Below are 20,263 nucleotides of genomic sequence, written 5' to 3' on the forward strand. Positions count from 1 at the left end.
CACTCAGCATGTGGATGGATAGAAATACCTGAGTCCTGTGGGCAGATCCATATTTATTTAAGCTAGGTGTGTAAGAACCTATGCACATTCCCTTTGCTGCAAATCAACCCCTTATGACCCAGGACCAGCTGCCTGACAAACCAGTGACTTTATTATGATATGAGGAAATTCCTTGCCTTTAAAATCTCTTGCAGCTTTTAACTGCCCTCATCAGGTGGACGGGTCCCATAAGGATCACTCGTTTCCAGCCCAGCATCCCGCCCAACAGCAGCACTTACGGTCTGATTCAGGTGGGCTCCGTAGTGTGTCTGTCTCTTTGTACTGAACTCAGCTCATCTTTGTCTCAGGAGGTTGAGAACATTGCAGTAGCCAGCAGCCCAGAGTATATGGTAGTAGATCCTTCTGTCACTGGCCAAACCCACATCCTTCCTAATACCGTGAACCCTGGCAGCAGCTAGGAGGAAATCCAGCCCCACAGTTGCATAAGAAGAAAATGTAACAGCTGCAGTGAAGAGCTCAGGGCTGCAGCTAATTTAATATCCCCCACTCAGGGCTGGAGGAGTCTAACACTTAATGAGGGCATAGCTGGAGGTTTCTTCCCAGTGGAACCCTCCATTGAAGTGGGGGATGTGATTGCCTTTAACCCTGCAGTGAATACTTTGCAAACAGGAGCGGCTCCAGGCACCAGCATGCCAAGCGCATGCTTGGGGTGGCAAGCCACAGGGGGCGCTCTGCCAATTGCCGTGAGGGTGGCAAGCAGGTTGCCTTCGGTGGCATGCCCATGAAGGGTCCACTGGTCCCACAGCTTAGGCAGACCTCCCATAGGCAAGCCGCCGAATCTGCGGGACAGGGAACCTCCCACAGGCAAGCCGCCGAAGGCAGCCTGCCTGCCATGCTTGGGGCGGCAAAATACCTAGAGCCGCCCGTTTGCAAAGCACTTGGACTAGTTCTTTGGATGTTAATAAGCAGCCCTGGGAGGTCTCTTTTAGAACAGCTTCTCCCTCATGCTGCGGATGCTTCGTGTTTAGTGCTCCCCCACCCCCACCCCCCTCGCACTATAGACTCTGGCAATACGATCCTCGCCTGGATGTCATCTCTGAATTTTAAGGTGGCCAGGTGTCCTGAGTTTCTGAAGACAGATCCATTTTTCAGCAGTCTGCCCCAGAAACATGTAGCCCTCATAAAGATGCACATAAGCTTTACGCTCATCAGTTGCCCTCACACCTCCTGGCTAGCAAGGGGAGATGCTGCAGACTCTGGGAAGCTACTCTCCTCAGCCCCTGGGAGAGCAGAGGCACCAGGTTGGTACCACAACTGCCATGTCCCTGTAGGCAGCACCCCCAGGCTGTAGGAGCAGGGCCTGCCCAGCAGCACCAGCGCCACCAGGCCAGCAGCATGGGGCCAGGCCAATGGTGGCATCAGTCCAGGAGGCGGTGCATTTGTACATGTGCTTCCAGGCTGGCAGGTGGCTGGGTCCATATTGGTTCTCAGACAGAGCCCCTCGCCACAGGATCCGAGGGTCCCGTTCACATGCAGATTGATAAATGAAGGGCTGATTCTATGCCCCGCAATTACTCCCTTTGAGTAGCACCTCATTCAGTGCATAGTCCCATTGAAATCAATTGGAGTAGCAAGGTACTATCTGGCATGGGTGTGGGTAGCAGACTCTAGTCCTAACTAGGTCCTGCCAAGTGAGAGACCCTGGCTGCTGACCATGTTACCAAGAGGCCAGCCCCCTGCCTCTAGGAATGGAGAAACACACGCTACAAATGAACACGCACACAAAATATATTATTACACATACACCCCTGAATATTCCAATCTCCCAGCACTCTTAGGAGACAAGATGCAAAACACACAGTCCAGAAGAACCCCTGACTACAGAGCTGGTGTTTTAAATCCCCTGCGTTCTCTCCACGTTAGCTACTCCCTCTGAGCTCCCACAGCAGCAGGCCACTCCCAGACAGTGGGGCCTCAGGAGAGCTGAGAGATCTGATGCTCCAAGCCTCTTCTAGCACCAGGGAGCTTCTGGAGGATCTTCACAGCTTTCGCACATTCTCTAAAACCAGAGAGAAAACAGAACAATGAGTGACTGGGATGGAAAGGAGGGGCACTGGGGAGAATTTCCCTCCCTTGGTCCCTGATTAGTCCTCTACCCACACCGCGGAGATGTGTACCCTGCCTTTGGGCCACTCTTTTCCTGTCCTTCATGTGTTCCCTGAAGCAACATGGACTTCTTCTGAGCTGGCATATGCCTTGCCCATTTCTTATCTAGCTCAATCCAGCTGAGTTTGTTCACTTCAATCCTAGTGCTTCACAGACCTGCCTAGCCACCCCAAAACAGGCAGAGGTGACCTTGAGAAGCATTGCTGCAGAACTCCAGCAAATCAACCCCCGTGGCACCTCACTCCCCAAAATCTCAACCCACCTTGGTCATTACCTCCGATCCCTCAATCTGCACTGTACCTGGCTAGAGCCCCATCTGTCTGTTCCTTGAGCATCAGGGTTTTCAGCACGTGCGTATTGTTCATTCCCAAGGTGCAAAACGTCCTAATGACCTGCAGTGAGAAGTGACATGCACACAGGTGATGCCTTTGCTCCTGGACACCAAGAACCACACACATCGCTGGAGAACATCACTAACCTGGATGCGAACGGCCAGACTGCTGTCCACCTCCAGCATTTCCAGCAAGGTAAAGAACACATGCTTATTGCGAAGACCAAGGACCCCCTAGTGACAGGAGATGTGGAAGCAGAACGTCACGGAGCATTTTGAAAGATCAAAATCCAGAGTGGTTTGAAAAAAATCTGACATGACGATTTGTTTCCAAAGCTGATTAGGCACCACCCTATGGTTATAACTGGCACAAGTCTACAGTGCACAGTAACATTACACCAGGGCTATTTTAATGAGTGACTGTAATGCTGGCATGAGGCATGAGATGGCCACCTCTGGGGACCAAAGTCTTCTGTTTGTTCCCAAAACAACTACAGCAAGGGCTGCATCTGTGCAAGATCCCCCCACGTTGCTCCACCAACGCACCTCAGTCCTGACCAGGAATCACCTCCAGGGCAGAGGGGGTCAGCCCATCTCCATGTCCAGGCAATATTTGGATTCTGTCAATGAGGGTGAACAGTTCTGGAAGCAGTTTGAGGTGTGGACAGTGTCCAGCAGAAAATGAACAGCCAGCCAACCGGCCATTGGATGGTAACAGCTTTCACTAGCCAGCTGCCTAGGCTGTATTTTGTACCCTCAGGATGCTCCACAACCCAACAGGCCATTTCTGGAGTCATTCAGCCTTGGTGTGGTCCAGCTGAGCTGCTCTGAAAGCAGACAGGCTGCAGGCCAAGATAAAGAGGTGGCAATGTACCAAGAGATTAATGCATAGCTCCCAAGTTAAAGGAAGTAACGTAGGGAGGGTGGAGCTCTAGTCTGAGGAACCTAAGAGAAAGGCAGAGAGAGGCAGAATAGACTTGACAGGAAGTAGAGAATGGATTGGAGCTGGAAACACAAGGCAGGTGGGGATCCAGCCCATAGAGAGATCACACAGCCCACTCCATCACCCACATACTGTCTCTAAGGTAATGCTTGTCTCACACATCTAGTGGTTCAGGACAGAACGTGACTTACCAAGGAAACCACAGCCTGTCTTCGGCTCACCTCGATCTTCTCCTTCAGCTGCCTGCCACGATGCACACCACATTACTGGACAGAAATGAGGCTATTTCTCCCCTCCCACAGGGTTTAAAGGGAGCCACTCCCACTACGCTTTTGTCTTCTGCCGCCACTGTGAGGGGATGCAGATCCTACCCTCTCTGCATAAGGGACCACTGTGGACCTTTAAACCCCTGGTTTTCCAGCCTATGCTGGCTACTCTTCAGATTATAGCGGAGAGTTAAAGGCCTGAGAAAGTCTGCTCCTTTCCCCAGCCTTGTGCATGGAGGAGAAGAAATCCGCTTAGCTGTCTCCAGCAATCTCAGCCCACTTTCTGTGGGGTTTCTGGGTCCAGGCCTTAGGTGGCTCCTTGTTTTGGGGTAGCTTCCAGCCTCTCTGGCAGCCACCCCCCTTTGGCCTAAGCTGTAGCCTTTCCTCCCACTGTTGTTAGCCAGGTAATTAGGAGCAGGTGAGGAGGTAGCTGCTCTGTACATTAAGCCCTTTGGGAGGAGAGGCTTGGGAGGGGCGTGTCTTGAAAGTGATCTCAGATCATCCCAAATGAAACTTCCCTGAATCACGGTGGATGTCAGCAAACTGAGGGATTTCCCCAGCCCCAAACCTGAGGGCTTGTGCTGTAACTCTGGGTGTGGCTAAATTTCACCACACACCCACTGGGGAAAGAGGAAGATCTTGGGTGGAGGGCCAAAGCTGTCCCACCCAAGCGATCATGTCTGTGCCTTCCCTGGGCTTCTGCCAGTCACTGCTAGCCGCCATCCGGCCTGGAGGAAAGGCTAAGCCTTGGAACCGTGGGAACCAGGAGAGACATGAACAAGCCAGTGAAAATTAGCGCAGCAGGCAGGTTCCTAAAGATGTGGGCCCAGGGAAAATATCCTGAAATCCAACCCAGACCACGCCACCGGCCTTTAGACTTTATTCAACGCGCATGGTGGGACAGAAGCAGTAGAGAACTGGGTCTCTGGCTCTTCTACTGGCCACTTACTTCTCCACAATATCCCAGATTCGCCCCTTCATCTGCAGAGCTGCCGCAGTCATTGCCACAGTCTGTCTCACTACCTGTGAACGAGAGACAGATGTGAATCGGGAAAGAGACGCAGTGCGGGCCGCGGTGGGAACATTTCAGAGCAGGTGGGGCTGTGGGGTGTGTGCGCATGCGGGGAGTCTTTATCGGTCAGCCTCAGCCCCAACATCTTTTCAGTGTTTTGTTGACCTCACATGAATCCAGAGTGAAGAACAATAAGATCACGACTAAGATTAGCCTGAACCAAAACCTGGCTCTGGGTTCTGGTGATCTGGATCCAAACCTCTTGGCTGGTCTCTGGCTAAACACCAGATTCAAATACTGTTGGATTTTGGATCCTGACTGTGTCTTGGGCTCATGTTTAAATGGAAGTGAATTCACTAGCACATCCTCCATACTGATGGCCCATCAGAGTGGGAGGTAGTTGGGGTAAAAGCTCTATGAATGTCCCTTTTTTTGGAGCAGGGAAAGCCTGGAGGTCATGACCCTGACGCGCTCTCTTGGAAAGGGAGTCTGCTATTCCGTTTCATTGTGATTAAATCCTCCATGTCCCGAGCCTCACCAGAAACGGCTCCTGGTGCAGCTTTTCCACCAGCAGCTGGAACACCTCCTCTTCCAAGCCTTCCCATCGGATTGGCTCCAGCCCAATGGTGCTCAGCAAATTGGCGGCATCAGCGCGATGCTGTGAGGAAGCAGCATGAAGAGAGCACGCTGGGTCAGCCACTCGTCGTAAGCCCTCCGTGCAACACAAGCAGGAAGTGTCTGTGTGCGCGTGTTGGGGAAGAGGGAGGAGCAGGAGAGGCTCTGTGTTACAAGTGAGGTCACTCCACGTCTCTCCAGTGCTCAGGCTAGGGATCCTTGCTGGCAGTGCCACCAGCCAGAGGGGGCATTGCTGTGCCTTTAGCCCAGAAGGGGAGCTGAGGTGGTGCCATCCTAGGAAGAATTGAGGCCCGCTCCAGGAGTCCCACTAAAAGAGAACCCAAGAGTCTCTCCGACTACAAAAGACTAGGAGATGTGGATGCTCCACTGGGCAATTAGGCACCAGGACAACAGCAACCAGATTTTAGGCATGACCCTTAGAGCATGTGGATAAAGATACATAGACGTGGGGACAGGCCAGGTTACACTGGACACATGGCCAGAGTAACCAGGCTCCTATGGACACCTGGAGGCTGGGAGTGGGGCTCCTGAATACAGGGCCATGGAAATGGGCAGAGTGGGAGGGAAAGAAACACTGGCAGTGGGTTAGCATTCCTGTCCCCACTCCCACAGAATAAGGATGGTGGTAGCTTTGCCTCCTTACCTTGTACACTGGAGAATGGCGAAGCTGATCTATAAGGGCCTGGATGATATCAGCGTGGACAACATTCACGTGCTTTACCAGCATGAGCAAAGCCTGCAGGGAATCGGGAGAGAAGGGTCACAGACTCCGAGGAAGAATTTGGGCCCCATGTCTAAACCCATGTATCAATAACACCTTCCCCCCCCAAGTTTTGTACTCTGCACTGTAACAGATTCTCCCATACAAAGCTGGGGCAACTATTGGCAAAGGGAGACCCTTTGGTAGGGGAGCAGCTGCACATCTGCAGAGACTGCAGAGGGGGGCACAGCTGAGCAGATGTGCCTGTCTAGACAGACTGAGAGACTTCGAGGGCAGTGGTGTCTCTGGATCACCATCCTGAACCAGGTCGTGGGTGAGGGAACAGTCTGGGACAACCCTGCCTTTGTTTTTATCTTCCCCAGGTAATGGAAACCAATGGGCAAAGCAGCTGGGAAAGGTTCATGGGTGGCCCTGGAGTGAAGTGGAGAGGATGGAGTCATCTGTGATCAGGCAAGATCCGCACCTGCATTTTCTTCTTCATGTTCTCCTGGGTCAGGCACCTCAGCAGCGCCTCCAGGGCAGCGGGATTGGATGCATCCAGATACACCAAGCAGGTGGCTCCCAAGAGGACCAAGTCATCTGTGCGGTCCTGTGAGGCTGCCAGCTGCTCTAGGGTCCCAATGAGCCTGGCCCGGGCACCCACCACACTCCGCTGGGACAGAAAGGAAGAGCAGTGGTGTTGATTGCATTTCATCTCATACTGGGGCTGGCGGTACTGGCACCAGGAAAAGGCAGACCCTGAGCCCTTTGGTCCAGTTTCAGCAGGAGCCGGGACCTTGGATTCGGGTCCTGCAGCCCACGCGTGCAAAGCCACCACCAGAGCAGCGAGGAGATCTTTTCTCTGAGTCGGGCTTCCCTTCTTTAGGTGTCTGATCAGCTCCTTCACCACAGTGGCATCCAGGCAACCTGCCCCAAGCACAGCACAAAACCAGAAGGCAATGACCGACTCTGACCACCAGAGCTCAGACAGCTGGCCGCTTGCTGGGAACTGGGTGCCAGGGGTAAACTCAGCAGACCAGCAGGATGGCACACTGCTGATTGCTGCCCATGAGCCATCTGATGCAGTAGGCTCTGGATGGCTCCTTGTGCAGGAATATTAAAAGGACCTAGGAGCAGGAAAAAGACAAGAGCCTCTCCAGCCTGGGGTGAGGAGGTGTTGTCTGTGGAGAGAGGCTTCGGCTTGAAGGCTAGAGATAACCCAGGGAACCTGTCAGATTTTGGTGGATGCAGGCCTCTCTCCTCCTCAGTCCAAGCCTGCCTGGCAGCATAGACCCCATTTCCTTGTATCACTTTTCTCCAGAGATGGGCCCAGCGGTAGAATGCACTCACACCTGAGCCAAACATGGTGGCTCAGGCCTTTCTCTGTAATTAAACAGTAGCCACCAGAGAGAGGGAACAGGCCAACCTCAAGGCTGGCCCCTTTCACAATTCCCTCCTTTCGTGGGCCCAGTCTGCATCAGGGGGAACCCCAGTCAGATGAGGTCCCTGCATGATCTCCTCAGGGATCCCCTCAAGGAGAAGAGCCATCATCCTGCACATTTCTTCCACACATAGACTCCTCCTGCCCCTTCTGTGTTCTCCCTGCATCCCTCCTTCCCTTCCCCCATCCATCCTATCCTTCCCTGGGTCCCTTCACCCATCTCCGTGCCCTGTCACCAGCTGGCCAGGTTCTATGCACACATATTCCCCTCTGTGCTCCTGGCAAGCAAGGAGTTAAAAGCAGCACGGCTTGTCCTGTCCTGGCTCTCTAAGGGCAGGAAGGGAGGAGCCCTGCTTTGAGCCCCCCACTGGCTCCCGGGTTATAGTCTCCGAGCCAGATCTGATCCCACAGAGCCATCCTGTGGTAAGGATGCATCAGCTCACTTCCTGGGCCCTGCTCTGATGTGCGGCTCCTCAGCCAGCACAGCCTCTCTCTCTGTAACACAGTAATGGAGAAATCCTCCCATTCAGTCCCACAGGGCAACGAACGCTCCAGCCATAGGAAGGTGTGAGGGCAGGGACCCCGACCTGTGCAACAGCACCAGGGGCTGTAACACAGGCCAACAGGACTCACATTCTGGAGCAAATAAGATCACCTGCCTCCCCTCTCAACCCCCTGCAGAAGTTCTCCTAACCCACTCCAGCGGCTCTTCCCTCACCCGCTGACATCCTGCTCTCCGGCTTCCCCTTGTTACTAGCAGAAACTCTGCTACGGATCCTGCCCCATGACCCTTTGTATTGCAGACCTCCTACATCCTAGTCCACAGCTCTCCTCACTCCCCCTAACAGGTACCACGGCATTCACACACCCCATCACTACACCTGCCTATTCATGTCTCCTGGAACAGACCTCTGGGAGCCACAGACTGATACAATATCAAGGATTCTACATGCATATAATGTAATTTATTTAGCCTAAGAGATGTTCCTGAGGTACCTAAACCTCTCTTCCCTGGTCTCAGAGATAAGGCCTCACTGGATGGAGTATATGCAGAGAGAAAGCGTAAGACATGTTATGTTCTTTACGGATGGCTAATCACAACCAGCTTCTCTTTGCCTCTTGAGAATTTTGTGGCAGATCCCTGATCCACACAAAAAAAAAAACCACATGCCTTTGTCCCAAATTCACACATATACACCTCTATGCTTAACACCACTTAATACTTGCATAGCTGTTGTGTAGTGGGGTGACCACCTGCTCCAACCCGGAAGGGGGTTGGAAAAGCCCTGCAGGGGGCTGGGGCTGGGTAAGGGAGTAAAACCCTGACTGATTGGGGGAAGTGGCTGCAACAGGAGCCATGCCCCAAACTAGGCAACTAGGCCTTATAAGAAGGCCAGGGAAGCCAGAAGCAGCAGTCTCTCTTTGACTGGAGAGGGAGACAGGCCTGGCTGCTGGGGAACTCACCTAGGGGCAAGGAAAAGGAAAAGCCTTAGGAGCTGGAAAGCCCCAGGCCAGCAACTCCCCAGGCTGCAGGACCTAGTTTTAGGCCTCCTAGGTATTGGGCTTGCAGAGGCACAGCTGGAGGGTGGGTAAAGGCAGCCAGTCCAAACCCCTTGTTGCCTGTGATGATTGGCTGATAGACTGCAGTCTGCCCCAGGGCATGGGGGCTAAACAGAGACTGGCAGTAGCCACAACTGAGGTGATGTGGGGATAGGGAGTGGGGGGGGGGTCCCCTGGGGTGGGGAAACGCAGTAAAACTGTGGGGTACTGCAGGAGGCAGAACATGGGGATAAGGGCACTGGGGTCCTGGGAGGGACATGGGGGCCAATGACAAGTGGATCACTGGCCTGCAGAGGGTGCTCCTGGGTCCAAGAGCTAATTCCTGAGGATGACCAGCAGGAGGCACCTCCAGGGGTGAGTCTGTGCCAGCTTACATGTTGTCATCTTCAAAGCACTGTATGGACAGTAACTAATTAACAGGCACAACACCTCTGGGAGGAAAATGTTATCCCCATTTTACAGATTGGAAAAATGAGTCCAGGAATGATTTGCACAAAATCATACAAGGAGTAAATGATGGGATTAAAAAGGGTTCCTGGCTCTTGCCCTTGTGTTTAGGCAACTGCACCATTCTACCCAATGTATTACAAAGAGACTCATCTCTCCAGAGTGAAAGGTGAAATCAGAGTTCAATTATAAGCCCAATTTTTACCCCCACTTCTCCAAACTCGGAGAGGGAAAGCACTGTTAGCTGAAAAACATGGCTGATCGGAGACAGGGCAGAGTAAAACTTTGTCCATGAAGGCCAAATAATTTAATGAGACAATATTCAAATTACAAGTAGATGAAAGTTGGTCTCTGCACAATTGCATGAATATCTCATGTTTCTTCAGCCCTGTAACTTCCTAACAGAAATGTTTACACAGCAGTTGCAGATCTCATTTCAATAACAGTTCAGACTCATTTTCCCTGGTAAAAAGGGCTGTTCAGAAATATCGTCTAAAACAGTGGTATGACATAGGACAGGCTGGGTGAGAAGGATCAATAATACAAGTTGTTATGTGTTGTTCTATGGATACAGGGATGGAGCCGCAGTTGGTCTGAATCCTCTCCCCCAGAGAGAGGCTGATTTCCACCTCCTGTATTCTCACCGCGGTAACAGGAAGATATATTAGTTACACAGCAGTATTAGGTACCAGGCTGTTCTTTATGTGATGTCTACTTAATCTAATAATTAAAATGTTACCATTCTGCAGTTAGAAGAGGTGTGTGTGCAACAGACCTTGAAGGGTATTGTTCTGGAGCTTGGTGCCAGGCAGCTGTAGTTGCTATAGAGATATCAGTGCCGTGTGTATGGAAATAGGCCTTTGTTAAAAAGTTTCTTGCTGGAACTCAGAGGCTGAAGTACTGTACTGTGCTTTTAGTGGCTAAGTTTTCAGGGTCAGTGTAGAATTAAAATGTTCACATGTCACTGCATATATGAACTATGTGGACTTTAGGGACTAAATGTGTCTTTATAATAAAACATAGCTCAAACATAAGGTTATAGTATGCCATCACTCCAGGGCAGAGTTAAGATTGTGTGCCTTAACTGTGCATTTCTTTTATGTGTAACCACCACTGAATTTCCTGCATTTGTAATGCTTGGTTGCACAATAAGTACCATGTACGTTCCTATATTTTATATCTTTAATTTACTGACACACACTCTCAGCCTTAACCCCATCTTAATGTAGTTTGTTTTTATCTTGGAATTGCTGTAAGTTTTCATTTCCAGACCTTTGCAATAGTTAAGTGTTGCTGATTGGATTTAAGCGAACATTTCTTGGTGTTCATGATTTGACATTACTTACTGTAACAATCTTAATTTTAAGTTACCTATGTTTTTTGGCTGGGCACATTGGCCCTATACTGTCTTGCAGAGCACAGTAACATCATTAGACACTTCACCGACATCACACACAGCTTCGTTAGCATGCATAGCAAGTTAAAAGGGCAGCACTCCTTTGCATGGTTACAGATATGTATTATAACCATTGAGTATTACACTGGAAAGCCTGAGACTGTGAAGACTGATGCTATCAGAGGGAATGAAAGAGCCGGCAGATCTTCCTCTCGATATAGAGGGATTTACACCCAGTAGGTGCCAACAGGCCAATACCGCAGCGTCTAACTACCTTCCCCGATCCATGGGTCAGAGAGCTGGGAGCTGCTGCATTGACAAGGAAAAATGACTAGAAGAATCACTCACCAAATAAAACCAGGGTCCTAGTTACTTCATATCGCACGGGCTGACTCCTGGATACCTGGAGCTAGAAAAAAGATTCCCCTTAGCAGGCCGGACAAAAGCCACTTAGCACCGCACTTCCTACCCCTGCAGTTCTAACTTTTTTACACAAGCTTTCTATATTAATTTGGGCATCATTATCCCAGTGACTGAATCTCTCCCCACCCTAATAAATCTAGTCTCCGTGCCATCAGGTCTGCTGTCTCTCTTTCCCTGATAAATCACTCTCCCGTGTCCTGAACCCTGGACTAATCTAGTCACCAGAGAGCAGCACGCGCACCAGCCTGGGAGATCCAGCGTCAGCTCAGGGATGCTGTGGATAAGCGATGCTGGCTGAGCCATCTTCCTCACCGCGGCCCTGAGTTTCAGATCATCTCCTGCACAGCGCGCCTCCCCTTCCCACCCCAGCCGTGTCAATCCCATGACTTTGCAGTGAGTGCCATGAGTTCGTTCCTCCAAACCAGATCCCCATTATGGGACGAGCAGCAGAGTGCGTGTGAATGGCACTTTAGCCATGAGTCTGCTCTCAGGAGGAGGAAAAGGTCAGGCCTACTTCTTGGTAATGCAGTGACAGCAGGAGGCACTAAAGCTCATTATTAAACTCATTATTAAAAACACATTATAAAGAGAAGGAATGTCCCTATGGGTTATACCTACGGTGTTGAGAAGTGCAGACAGCACAAACTCATCAGTGATCCTAAGGCAGCCCAGGGCCTAAAGAGACAAATGGCAGAGACATAAATCTTCAGGTCGGAGCAATCATTAGAGACGTCTGACCCAACGCCCAATGGCACTCAGCCCAGCCCAGTGTGAAATCAGAGACGACAGACAGTACGACGGCGCGGCAGCCTTGAGATGAGCACACTGCAGAGCAGGTCTCTCAAGAGGCCCAGGGGATGGGGAGTCAAGGGTCTCCTGGCAGTCATCGTGGCCTAGGTAGAAGCCTTGGGAGTGGGGTAACATTCAGCAGTTACCAGGACCTTGGAGAATGCTTCCAGGGGTATGTCTACATGGCAATAAAAGACTCACAGTGTGGCTGTGGCTGGCCCAGGTCTGCTGACTGCGGCTGAAAGGGCCCAGGTTGCAGGGCTAAAAATATCAGGGTAGACATTTGGGCTCAGCCAGGATCCCAGGCTCTGAGACCTCACAAGGTGGGGGGGGTGTCACAGAGCCTGGTCTCCAGCCCGAGCCTGAACATCTACACTACAATTTTTAGCCCTGTGACCCAAGTTCTGCGAGCCCCAGCCGACTGACCTGGGCTTTGAGGGCGCGGTACGGCGAGTGATTTATTGCAGTGTGGACGTTCCCCAGGTAATTGCTGTGAGTTACTGCAGCTAAGCCACAATGAGACGAGTGTAGGAGGGATTCTGAGCATGGAAATAGTATTGTTAGTGGGGATAACGATACTTCCAGCCTCGTGGGGGTAAGGGAGGTTATTTAATAATTATGAAGGGCGGCCTTCTATGGATTGATGATTGACACATTGTTCAATTTGAGTCCTCCAGCCTGTCTTTGTGCCTGGGATTTCTCCTGCTAGCTGGGGGGAACCTAGCAATTGCCAGCTCCTGCTGGGTGAATGATCTTACATGCTACTTGTAGGGCCACGAGAGGGATCTCCCTGTCTCAGGGCCACCTGCACTGGCAACTTCATTACAATGCAACCGGATCTATATTAATGGCACAAAGAAAGAAGTTCTGAGAGTTCCAGGGCTTTACTCAGCACTGATAAGGCTACAGCTGGAGTATTGTGTCCAGTTCGGGGCACCATGTTTCAGGACAGATGTGGAAAAATCAAATGAAGTCCAGAGAAGAGCAACAGCAATTTAAAGGTCTAGAAAACATGACCTATGAGGGAAGATAGAAAAAATTGGTTTGGTTTAGTCTGGAGAAGAGATGACTGAGGGGGGACATGAAAACAGTTTTCAAGTACATAAAAGATGGTTACAAGGAGGAGGGAGGTAAATTGTTCTCGTTAGCCTCTGAGGATAGGACAAGAAGCAATGGGCTTAAATTGCAGCGAGGGAGGTTTAGAGTGAACATTAGGAAAAACTTCCTGTCAGGGTAGTTAGGCACTGGAATAAACTGCCTAGGGAGGTTGTGGAATCTCCATCATTGGTGACTTTTAAGAACAGGTCAGACAAACACCTGTCAGGGATGGCTAGATAATACTTTAGTCCTGCCATGAGTGCAGGGCACCGGCCTAGAAGAACTCTTGAAGTATCTTCCAGTTCTACACTTCTATGATTCCCCCTCTCACTGCCTGGAGGCTTGTGATTTGCTCCAGCCATGGCTTCTATCGGATTCAGCTGGAATGGTTTATGAAACACGACTGAGGTTAGTTACATCCTAGACAGTGATGAACGAAGTCCTGTACGTCACCTGAGCAGCGTAGATTTGCTCTTGTTCCACAGAAGAAGCCAAGCTCTCCATGAGCTCCTGTGGGCACACAAAGGCAGGAGAGCTCTGTGTTGATGGATTCAAAGCCCTCCTGCAAATGTTAGCTACATGCTGCAAAACATCTCATCCCTTCTCTGTGGAGTATTTGTACCCCGGGTGCAGCATGGTCATTCGCACCACCAAGAACTAGTGGTGACTGGTAAGGAGAGGAAGGAAGGTCTGGTGGCTAAGACATGAGACTGGAATAGGGAGACCTGGCAGGCACCCCTTTTGTAAATTATGAGTTTTAGCTCCTGACCTTTATCCTTTCCAGCTGCAGCATCTTGATCCCAGGATCTGTGTCCTTCCATTTAATCTTCGCTGGGTATAAGCTGTGGATGGACTTTAGCAACTTTGAGAGGAGGAAGTCAGGCCTGGCCACAAAGAAAAGGAGAAATCACAGGTTATTTCTCCTCTGAATGTCAAACACATGTAACACCTGTTGTGTTTCACACCTGGCTTATGGAGTCATGGTAGCTGGATGATCCATGCAGCAGAAATCCTTACCTGTCCTGGATGCAGAGCTCCTAATTACATCCCATCTCATACATCCATGATCTTTGGATGGGAAGCAGTGACTGGAGGCTAAGATCAAGCCTCTGTTGTGCTAGGTGCTGTACATTCATATAATGAAGAAAGAATCCCTGCCCAAAGGTAAATAGCTGAGACAGAAAAATGAAGTCTTATTCCCCCCTCCTGTCTGTAGAATGGGAGAGCATCTCCCGCCGACATAGCTACTGCTGCTCATTGAGGGTGGTTTAATTATTTTGACAGGAGAGCCCTCTCCTGTCAGCATAGAGTGGCTACACGAGAGATCTTGCAATGGCACAGCTGCATCGGTACAGCTGGGCCTCTGTAAGCTCTTGAGTGTAGACATGGCCTAAATTAGGAGGCACGTTTGACTAGACAAGTGTCCCGTTAACATCTGTTCCATTGCCAGAAGAGCCTTGGGATTTTTAACCCCCACAGGTATGTTGACTTCACATCAGATCCACCACCAGCAGCAGCAGCAGCACTCTGGATCCCCTTAATGCCAGGTTGGAACAGGGACGGAGTATTGACTCTGAAGGAAGAATGCTACCCACCAAGTTCTCTCACAGCACGCCACAAACCAGTCCCCAGAACAGCTCCAGCTGCTGAGGCACTAAGAACTACGCTCCCAGAAATGCTAGTGGCAAACTTGTGTTGCTGCAGTACCAGTGTGGGGCATGGGTATATGGGGTTTGGAGGGTGTGTCTCAGTCAGCAACGTGGATTTGGAGAGGCAGGCTTGGCTAACACATCCCTGCCAGTCAGGATGTAGGCACACATTGCAGTGTAGATACACTCTAGGGGCTTGGCTACACTGGAGAGTTGCAGGGCTAGTGGTGGGTTTACTGTGCTGAAACTTAGTAACTGTCCACACCTGCAAGGCACATCCAGCGCTGCAACTCCCTGGCTGCAGCGCTGGCTGTACACCTGGTCTGCTTGGGGTATAACGATTGCAGCGCTGGTGATGCAGCGCTGCTCGTCAAGTGTGGCCACCGAAAGCGCTGTAATTGGCCTCCAGGGTATTAGGAGGTATCCCAGAATGCCTGTTCACAACAAACCGGAAGAGTGGCTGCACTCCGGGCTCCCTGGAGCTGCTTATCTAAAAAACAAACACAGCTCCTGTTTGCTGGAGAAGAGGCAGTCAGGGGAATTGCTTTGGAAGGTTCACAGCTGTTTGCTTGAGGAGAGAAGCCACACAGCGGAGGAGGAGGGGGGAGTCCGTTTTGGAGCAGCTGCTTATGTGGTCTGAAAGCTATTTAGGAGTGCATAATTTGCATTTAGTGAATAAGAGAGGGGTGGGGGAAGGGGTCGAAACTTTTAAAATGATTGAATGTAGGTGCTGTGTATCTTCCAGTCCTTAGAACTTGCAAGGCAGGGAGCTGACAACAGTGTCAGCTCCAAAAATCCATTCTCTCTGTCTCCCCCACGCTCCCTGTCACACTCCACCCCACCCCCTCTTTTGAAAAGCACCTTTGCAGCCACTTGAACGCTGAGATAGCTGCCCACAATGCATCACTCCCGACAGTGCTGCAAATGTGGCCACACTGCAGCACTGGTAGCTGTCAGTGTGGCCACACTGCAGCGCTTTCCCTACACAGCTGTACGAACACAGCTGTAACTCCCAGCGCTGCACATCTCCAAGTGTAGCCAAGGCCTAAGTCACTAACATTATATCCTGTGGTTCATAGCAGTTCCCTAGTGCAGTGTTTCTCAACCTTTTTGATACCAGGGGCCGGCTTGCTGCCTTCCTAAGCTGGGTAAGGGAGAGCTCAGCGATTGGCATTGGACTGGGCTCAGGGACTGGGCATTGAGAAACCCTGCCCTTGGGGTCTCCTCTCTAAGTACAGACCCAGCCTAACTGTTCTTAGCTTGCGAGAGCACTTGGTAGTATGTGAAAGACGCTGGAACCGCAAGGGGAAGTTAGACAGGCAGAATGTAACTGCTCAGGCTGGAATGGGTCCAGAGCACAGGGCAGATAGACTGAGCTCTGCTGGAAAGTTAAAACCTGCATTGTGTGTCTTACTTTTTCTTCTCCATCATTGACTTCTTCCTTTGGGCCATAATCTCGTATGCAGATCGCTGCCTCTGGCTAGTCAACCCAGGCTGCTCCACTATGGAAGGCTGGTTAAAGCCATGCTGCAGGGGGCTTTTCCTCCACACGGATGGGGGAAGTGGGAGAATTTCACAAGGAATCTGAGGAAGGAGAGAATGTTGTTTAATAAACCCCCAGTCGATCTCAGCACCGGGATGACGAGCTGCATGAAAATGCCCAGTTGAGTCGTAGGAACAAAGCAAACAGCCCCAGTTGTCTGAAATGTATTTCACAGGCTGGTGCAATATTTCTGCATCTGTGACTGTGGACTGGGGCTTTTAATACTTAGCGCTTTTATAAATTCCTTCCGCCTGAGGCTCTAAGAGCAATTTACAGACAATAACTAACTCTAACTCTCCCAATACCCTCAGGAGGGAATATGCTGTGCTCATTTTCATGGTCCCCCCTGCCCGGAATGCCATCTGGGATCCTCTGGACCTCTCGGCTTCAGTCTCCTCCTTTAAATCCCTCATCAGGACTCGCTTTCTGAGTCAGCTTTTCCACACTGATCTCAAACATGGGTCATCCACTCCTGCTTGCTGGCCAGAGTTTACTCACTTAAAATTATAAGCCTACATAGATATACAGAGGGCTGAGTTCTGTTGACTTCCAGTGGGACCACACCTCTTCCCACCAGCTGAGGATTTACCTTACCGTATCTACAAATCCTATATACCAGCCACGGATATATATTTTAAGAGACACTACTAGGATGTAAACGTAACAGGTGCTCCATTCCCATGATGAAGAGCTGAAAGTAAATCACTAGACAGATACCAAAGCCTGCCTCGTGATTTTACTATCATAGTGTGTCCTTCTCACTCGCCTTGCCCCACACGCTCCTTCTGTTTGTCCTCCCTTGCTGTGTTAAGTCTACCCAGCTTGTAAGTTTCTCAGGGTAAAAACGTCTCTTTTCTGCATCTGTGAAGCACTGGACACTTGTGGTGCTTTAGAAATACCACCAGGATTTAGGTGCAGGTAAACTGTGGCACAGAGTGGCTAAATAACGTGCTCAGTCATTCAGCAAATAATTGGGGCAGCAAATTGGCGGGGCAGAAATGGAATTCAGGAGTCCTGTCAGTCCCTCTAATCGAACAAGTCTGCGCCCATGGTGTTATCACTGCATGGGAGAAAACGAGACTCACTGGTACACTATTCTTTGCTCCAACCCCCACCAGGAGGGAAGCCTGAGAACTCTTCCTGTGGGTAGGGAAGGAACTTTAGGAAGAGACCCATGACAGGCCAGTTCCCTTCTCTGCAACCATGAGATCTGAGCAGGCACCAAGAGCAGCAACAAGGACCATACCTGGTGGTAGGAAGGCTTTGATACCCTGAACTCCAGCTCCTTCTTGTCAGCTGAGAAAAGGAAAAATATTAAATTACCAGGCTAGGGAGTGGATGTTGGGCTCTTCCCACCCCTCATCAAGACTGATCACATGACTTCCTGGTCCTCAAGACCTCACCTGCTCCGGCCTAATGTAGCTAATCCCCACAGGAAATGACAAAGGTATACATTACATGAAGTAGCTAAGCAAATACACTTGTGCTAAGACTAGCACATGAAAGACCACACTGGTTCTCTCCATCCCTGGCAGAGTCCAGCCCTGGGAATTTACTCCTCATCTTTATTTATCTATACAGAGGAAATCCAGCACCTCTTCACAGAACAACCTTGGGTCTCATCCATGCTCTTTCCCCAACACTGTAATTCACCTGTTGTCTCTTCTTGCTCAGTCATGGGGCTCCAGGACAGCATTCTTAAGCTACCAGCACCTTGAAGCCTCTTTAAGGGCATCTTTATACCCCCCATTTCTAATCCTCTCTGGGATCCTCAAAGCAGTTCCAGAGAAATCCCTGCCATTGATCTAGTGAGCCATAGGCTTATGCTGTGGGAGAGGCAACTGATGGATGCAGTGACGGGACCCCATAATGCTGCTGGGGATTCACTTCCAGGTAAGATTCCTCAGAGATGGCCTTAGGATGATGTCATAAGCAGTGGTTGTGATGACATCATCAAATTCCTCCACCTCCTTAGTCTCATCCAGCAGAGTCTCTTCCAGGCACCATGCAGGCAAAAGTTGTAGGCAAGTAATAGCAGATGGAGGAGAAAGAGAAGATCCTAAATAACTAGGGGTCAAGGAGCAGTCAAAGCAAGAGGAGGGAGGCATAGTACCACTAGGATTTTGATACTTATCAGATGGGATGTGTTCTCACAGCTCCCATTGTCATTTGCCAATATGAGGGGGTCTAATACAATGGTATCTATAGAATATAGACATTTAGAGGCATCACTGTCTAGGAATTACACATGGGACTGGAAACCCTTGAATTCTAACCTTTTGGGCAAGTAGCTGCACCTCTCTGCAACTCAGTTGCTCTATGTTTAAAAGAGGAATATGGCCCATGAGAAGCACGTTCTAACAGCATTTCTCTTTTTTTGCAACAGCTTTGGAATGCCAAAACTGATCGATTCCAAAATGTCCAGGAATGTGGTATGCATCAGTGGGGACAAACCTATTGATCAGAGTGCTGGAAAAGCCTGATTCACCAGCAAATCAGGGCCCCCAGACAGCTTGGTTCTGCAGGCAGAGGAATCTCTGCTGCCCCCTACATATTCAGAGGCAGCAGTTGAACTTGCAGCATGGGGAGATTATCTGTTGCTTGAACTCTGTAACAGAAATAAGGGAGCCTTACAAGGAGGATTTGTAGCCTTTTATACCCACTTTGCACTTGCTTTGCTCTGGTGCAAATTACTGCATTAAGGGCAGAGCACCAGAGGATCAGGCCCCCATCTGTAACACAGCCAGCTTCTCATGCATGCTTTCACCAGCCCCATCACCGCACCCCCCTCACAGTAAGAGACAGCAGGCTCTCTTGCCCTAATCAGGATACTCATTAGCCCTCTCCTGACTCAGCTTCCCCCAGGTCAGAGCCCAGTCCATGTCTCTCCAAGGGGCTAATTGAGGGCAGTGAGTCTCCAGCCTACAGCTCTGGCTCTGAAGCAAAGTAGAGTATTGGCACAGTACAGAGGAAAGCACACGGCGAAGTTAGATAAACAGGAACAGGCCTAACATGGGCTCTGATCCAGTTCCCAGAGAAGTCAGGGATGGGGGAAGCTACAAGTGACTTCAATAGGCCCAGGCATGGGCTGTGGAAACACGACACCCTTAAGACTGCCCCCAACCTGTGCCACAGAACATCGCTTAAGAAACCTGAACACCTCAGATAAGAGCGACTCCTCTTTGGAGCTCCCAGCTGCAAGCCCTTTGTAGGGGGTCGTGAGCCTCACATCCCAGGCTGCATCGCAACCCCCCTGGACATCTCTCTGCATTCCTCCAAGCTCTCTCCCGGTCCCAGGGCAGAGAGTTTTTTGTTTGTCCAGCAACCCAGCTGGGCTCCTGAGGTGACTGGTTACATGTTACATCACCTCTCCTAGAGCTTCTCTCTGACCTGTGCTTTACCATCCTCTCCTTTCCCTTCTCCCCTGGAAATAGCTTCTTCCAGAGGGGTTCTCTTAACGGCACTCCTCCTCTCCCACGCTTTTCCCTTTCTCCCCCTGCTCCCTGCCTGGCTTCTAGGGTCTTAACAACCCTACCATAACACCTCTGAGACCGGCTTTTGTTTGACATAATTATTCTCAAACCAAGCTTGTCAGGGCTTGTTTCCATATATTAGCCTTGGAGACAGCCTGCTGTTGCAGGATACTAGAGAAGCATAACCATAAATCAGCAAGTATTTGTAAGCAGGAAGACAGGTCTGTCAGCATAATGAAAGCAGTACCCTAGAGCAATGATCCACCCCAGTAATTCTCATAGGGAAAAGAGCCCCACCCACTGATGGTGGAAAGATATGGGGGCTAAATCCAAGCTGTCCATGTGCACCTGAATAAATCAGCTGCAGCCGAGCCTACTTAGAATCAAACC

The 20,263-nt window shown here is 50.4% G+C and overlaps 1 protein-coding gene across 1 annotated transcript; it reads right to left on the bottom strand.

Annotated features, from left to right (window-relative positions):
* Nucleotides 1-1,813: 1,813 nt before the first annotated feature.
* On the bottom strand, nucleotides 1,814-18,150 carry HEATR9 (HEAT repeat containing 9). The gene is made up of 16 exons (XM_030534628.1): nucleotides 18,054-18,150; nucleotides 17,647-17,696; nucleotides 16,272-16,441; nucleotides 13,978-14,092; nucleotides 13,662-13,718; nucleotides 11,940-11,996; nucleotides 11,247-11,307; nucleotides 6,851-6,981; nucleotides 6,518-6,727; nucleotides 5,998-6,093; nucleotides 5,257-5,376; nucleotides 4,656-4,729; nucleotides 3,632-3,683; nucleotides 2,645-2,731; nucleotides 2,467-2,558; nucleotides 1,814-2,059 (listed from the first exon to the last, which is right to left on the bottom strand). The coding sequence occupies exons 1-16, from the start codon at nucleotides 18,148-18,150 to the stop codon at nucleotides 1,975-1,977; spliced, it is 1,554 nt and encodes a 517-aa protein (XP_030390488.1). The 3' UTR covers nucleotides 1,814-1,974.
* Between the last annotated feature and the right edge of the window lie 2,113 nt (nucleotides 18,151-20,263).

Source organism: Gopherus evgoodei, chromosome 15 (genome assembly GCF_007399415.2).
Source record: "Gopherus evgoodei ecotype Sinaloan lineage chromosome 15, rGopEvg1_v1.p, whole genome shotgun sequence".
In the NCBI taxonomy this organism is placed as follows: Eukaryota; Metazoa; Chordata; order Testudines; family Testudinidae; genus Gopherus; species Gopherus evgoodei.

Coding starts and splice junctions, on each gene's coding strand:
- HEATR9 (XM_030534628.1), bottom strand. CDS start 18,150: ATGGGGGGTATAAAGATGCCCTTAAAGAGGCTTCAAGGTGCTGGTAGC. Junction 11,308..11,939: donor TGTCTGCACTTCTCAACACC/GTAGGTATAACC, acceptor TCTTTTTTCTAG/CTCCAGGTATCCAGGAGTCA. Junction 4,730..5,256: donor TGCACCAGGAGCCGTTTCTG/GTGAGGCTCGGG, acceptor TCTCGTTCACAG/GTAGTGAGACAGACTGTGGC.